Source organism: Amblyomma maculatum, chromosome 10 (assembly GCF_055883805.1).
Source record: "Amblyomma maculatum isolate TAMU_Amacu chromosome 10, ASM5588380v1, whole genome shotgun sequence".
Classification (NCBI taxonomy): Eukaryota; Metazoa; Arthropoda; class Arachnida; order Ixodida; family Ixodidae; genus Amblyomma; species Amblyomma maculatum.
In genome coordinates this window covers 59,881,144-59,885,473 of record NC_139353.1, presented here as the reverse complement: position 1 = coordinate 59,885,473, position 4,330 = coordinate 59,881,144, and the positions used below count along the sequence as shown (strand labels likewise).

General features: G+C 55.0%; 1 protein-coding gene across 1 annotated transcript; it reads right to left on the bottom strand.

Moving 5' to 3' along the window:
- Window positions 1-3,325: 3,325 nt before the first annotated feature.
- LOC146176626 (uncharacterized) lies at window positions 3,326-4,063 on the bottom strand. The gene has a single exon (XM_084581016.1). The coding sequence runs from the start codon at window positions 4,061-4,063 to the stop codon at window positions 3,326-3,328; it is 738 nt and encodes a 245-aa protein (XP_084437142.1).
- Between the last annotated feature and the right edge of the window lie 267 nt (window positions 4,064-4,330).

The window sequence follows — 4,330 nt, the reverse complement described above, 5'->3', positions numbered from 1 at the left end:
CCAGCAGCCGAAGTGGCTGCTCGGTTACTCTTGGCAAAGAAAGTATACATTTGCCTTATTCACTGTTTCGCGGGCTTGTCAGTCGTATTAGATATAAACTATCCTTTTCAGAGGGTTAAAAGGGCAGTACGCTCTATGTTACATAATTTAGGTCACTTTTTCTCTTCTCTTCTGGAAGCCAGCGCCATCTAGTTCCGGCACCATACATAGGGTGCCTCGATGTCTTTCGCCTCCACTTTACGTTCGGTGCAGGTGTCCGCCGAGAATTGTAAGAGATACTGCGCTTTTTCTTCCCTGTAAGCCAATTTGAAAAGCCGCTGATGCCTGCTGTACTGCGTATGCTTATGTGGTGCTGCGTTCATGGAAACGCTATATGACAGGCGCTGCAGGGACGCGTGGATCGGACGCCCAACGGGATCAGTTTCGTATGTGTAGAAATTGTCTGGTTGCGCCATGACCAGTCGTGACGTCATTGCTGAATGTGACGTCAGTTCCGGTTATTAGACATGGCCGGATGTGACGTTGAGGACGTCACTGTGCGATGACGTCATAGGCATATCTATGATTACCCATGAGTAGGTAATCATGCCTAACTAGCTAGTCATTAGCTAGAACTATTACTATATAGTACTAGTTAAGGTGTGACATAGTCGTGGCCGGACGAACAGGGTCATTATGGCCGCGAGTAAGAGCCATTAATGGCTTTCGCCTTAAAAAACACGACACAGGCACCCAGTATCATGTATTGCATCTCCATATACGCAGATGACATTGCTCTGTGGTGCCTGCGACCGCCGCGCGAGACCGCGCGCGTGTGGGCGTTCCTGCAGGGAGCTCTGACGGCGCTGAGCAACTGCGCGGTCTAGGTCTCTCGCCAAGTGTGGACAAATCCGTCGCAATGGGATGCGTTCCAGCTTCCGAGCTCGCGCAAGCGACCACCGCCGCTCACACTGACCGAGACCCTCCGGCCAAAGGGGCGTTCGATGCGGTACCTGGGGGTGGTCATAGTCCACGCGCCTTTCCTTCCGACTCGTGGTGACCAAGGCCAGCCTGCAGATGAAGAGAACCACCACTGCCGTACACAGGCTCACTGCACGAGGCAGAGGTATCTTCCAGCAAGCCTCGCTGCGGCTGTACAACTCCGCGGCTTTGGGGGCATTTCTCTACGCGCTGTCGCTCGTCACGCTGCGCAAACCAACCATGCTGGAGGAAGCTCGAGGTCCAGCATCGCAATCCGCTTCGCATTTGCCACGCACTTCCTAAGAACACTCAATGTGCTGCTACTTTGGCCGAGAAAGGCGCGGGGCCATTACTGTTGTAGCCGCGGCGAGCGAGGCAGAGGCAGAGGGACTAAGCAACATGTTTATTCGGCATGCTGGGCCGTACAGATTCAGAGCCCCGCACAAGCGATCTGCACGCTGACTCCTTAACAAGTCCCACGCTCCCCCTCTCGGCGTTGCCATTCACACACGTCACAGTATCGCGTGACACTACATACCAATCGCGCACAATGCGATCACATGATACTTCAATTACAACTTCAGGCCACGCCGTGGGCGTTGGGTCACGTCGATCGCCTGCAGCACGCAGCGGACGGCCGTCCGCCAAGGTCAATGCAACTTTCTACAATGGGTCCGCTCTTGCAGCGGATGAGACAACACCGCCACTCACCCTGGCCTTCTGCTACGGAGGTTCAGCGAGAGATCATCGGCATCGCGGAAAAATGCACCACACAGCTCTGTGCAGTGCAGCAGCTGACATGAGCCGTCATTTACGAGGAACTGCAACACCAACTCCTCGTCTACACCGATGGCTCCGTGGCCAGAGAGAGCTGCTCGCGAGCAACGGCGGCTACCATCCCTGCCTTGCAACTGCACAGACTGCGCGTGCCATTCCTGGGTTCCTCCGCCATGGCGGAGCTGCTGGATCTACGCCTATAGGTCTTTATCTTCTACCTGAACCACTCCGCCGCCACCCAAGTGTGCCTTGCTGTGAGGCTCCCGCGTCGTCATCAGCCGCTTTCGAATTACCGGCCGGGAACTTCGCTGCTGTGTCAGATTTGCGCGCGCCTCGAGCGCCTAGCGGAGCGGGGCTATCCCGTTATACTGTGGCATCGAGGGCCACAAACGCGCCGACGAGCTCGCGACCGCAACACATGAACTCCCTCCTGGTGACGAGCCCTTCGCTTTGGAGGACGTTTCTGGAGTAATCGATGACCACCTCTGGACGCAGCACCCGACTTACGCATCGCACGATGTGAGCGGCATTCACAGTGTCAGCGGCCGCTCGCTGACTTGGCTGCAGCGCGCAATGATCCTCCGTACGCGCATTGGATGTCTGTGGCCTGGGAACGAAAGACGCGCCACGGACTCGCCACCAGCGACTTGTGTGACGGCTGCGGGGTGGTAGAAACCCTCAAAAATCGTCTACTGCATTGCGCCGTGCTAACCGAACCACACCGCGAGTTTACAAAGCGTAAGGTGTTATTCCGGACAGCATTGATGTGCTCCTGAGGCAGCCCGGCGTTGCGCTCTTCCACGAGCGAGAACATGTGAGCCTCTGAGAACAAATCGCACAGGTGGGCTTGACGTCTCGCCTGTTTCACCTCGCCATATAGTGCGCGCTGTGACCGAACGCTCCGCGCGCGCTATTTGTACGTTCACGGCCGATCATCAGTGTTTTATGCAATGTGCCTCACGCATGCGTTGTAACCAGTAACATAAACACAGCACTCTCGCGGTTTTGGTCTCTGTGCCTTCTGGATTGATCGCGCGGCTGCGACTACCTCAACCCCCAGGACCAGGTTCGCTGCCGTACTCTCTCCCTCTCCTACCATCCCCCTCACCGGGACGCTCTAAATTACGCACTTCGTCGAGAGACCATCACACATCAGTGACAGGGCAGTCGCGACAGCTATTGCTGAGGCTCGGCCGATCTGCCGAGTGTTCAGTGACCTACGACAATTGCGAGCGGGCCTCAAGCAATTTACTTTATATTGTAAAATGGTATATATCTCTCTCCCAGCCCTTTCTCCTTGTCGCTCACCTCTGATTTCTTCTACCGCTTCACTGTCCCTTTATCTCCGCCGTCCTAGTTCAGGTGCTTCAGAGAGCAGATACTGGTACTGGCAAACATATTTCATTCCTTTTTTAATATCTAATAAAAATAATAACCAAATAACCACATACTATGTGGAAGGCAGTCAAATAAGATGAGCCAAGACGCATGACATCGTGACGAAAGCCATTTATTTCGACGACCGTGGAGGTGAACTCGCGGTACGGAGAGGACAGACTCACAAGTGGCGGTGGTGCGACGCAGAAGTTTAGACAACGGCGTATCGTACAATGCGCTGCGGCCCTCTGATCTCGCGCAGCCTGCCGCAGTGGCGCATGACCACAGAGAACTGCATCACCACTCGGCTCGACTCGAAAGCTGCCGACGGGCCCTTAGTCAAGTCATCGTCGGTCACGAAACGGACGTTTTTCGTCTCTTCCGTCTCCTGCTCATTGTAGGTGATCACCTTCTTCCACTGGGCCTCCTTCAGACGCACCGTGGGCACATTCAGCAGTGCGTACTTGGACTTCAGCGCCCGGTTGAAACCATCCACCAGTTTGTTGAGCGCGGCCAGCGTGAATCGACCCCGCATGTACTTGGGCACGCTTGCGAATTCTTCTTCGGTCAAGTAGGCCAGGCTGACAGCGGCACCGGCTTGGTCGCCACGCCCCAATTTACCAGCCTTTTGAGCACCACCTTTTTCTTCTGTAGCGGCTGCTTGCTCTGCCGGCATCGCAGCGGGGAGGTCATCGACGAACTTCTTCATGTACTCTGCGAGCTGCAACTGCAGCTGGAGATCCGATAACAGCTTGGCTTCTGTTTCCTTGAGCTGCTCATACTGCGCTATGAGTTCGTGACACCTTTTCTGAGTCTTGATGGCTTCCCGTACCTTCGCTTGGGCCTCTTTCACGAAGTATGCGTCGTCTTTCGAGAGCCGCGACAGACCGACGCAGAGGCCAAGAACGTCCAGTTGCTTATGAAGGCCAGCAATATATTCGTCAGTCATCTTTGAGCGGCGGCTTTCCGGTGTAGAACGATGCGACGATGTCGGGTTGGAGAGGTCGTGGTCGCTGGCCGAAAACAGCTGACGAAGTGGTGTCTCAGGGCAGCGAGAGCCTCTACAGGAACTTACGGCAGAGAGCTGATGTATTGTCCTGCGACAGCTACCAAAACCAGCCACAACTGCCTTTTTCTTTCCTCAGCACGTACCGATTTCACGTGAGTGCATCGCACGTGAAAACATTGAGGTCGCTACTAAACAGTTCATTCCGTA

Excerpts from the sequence above, each read along its gene's own strand:
- LOC146176626 (XM_084581016.1), bottom strand. The coding sequence starts at position 4,063 with ATGACTGACGAATATATTGCTGGCCTTCATAAGCAACTGGACGTTCTT.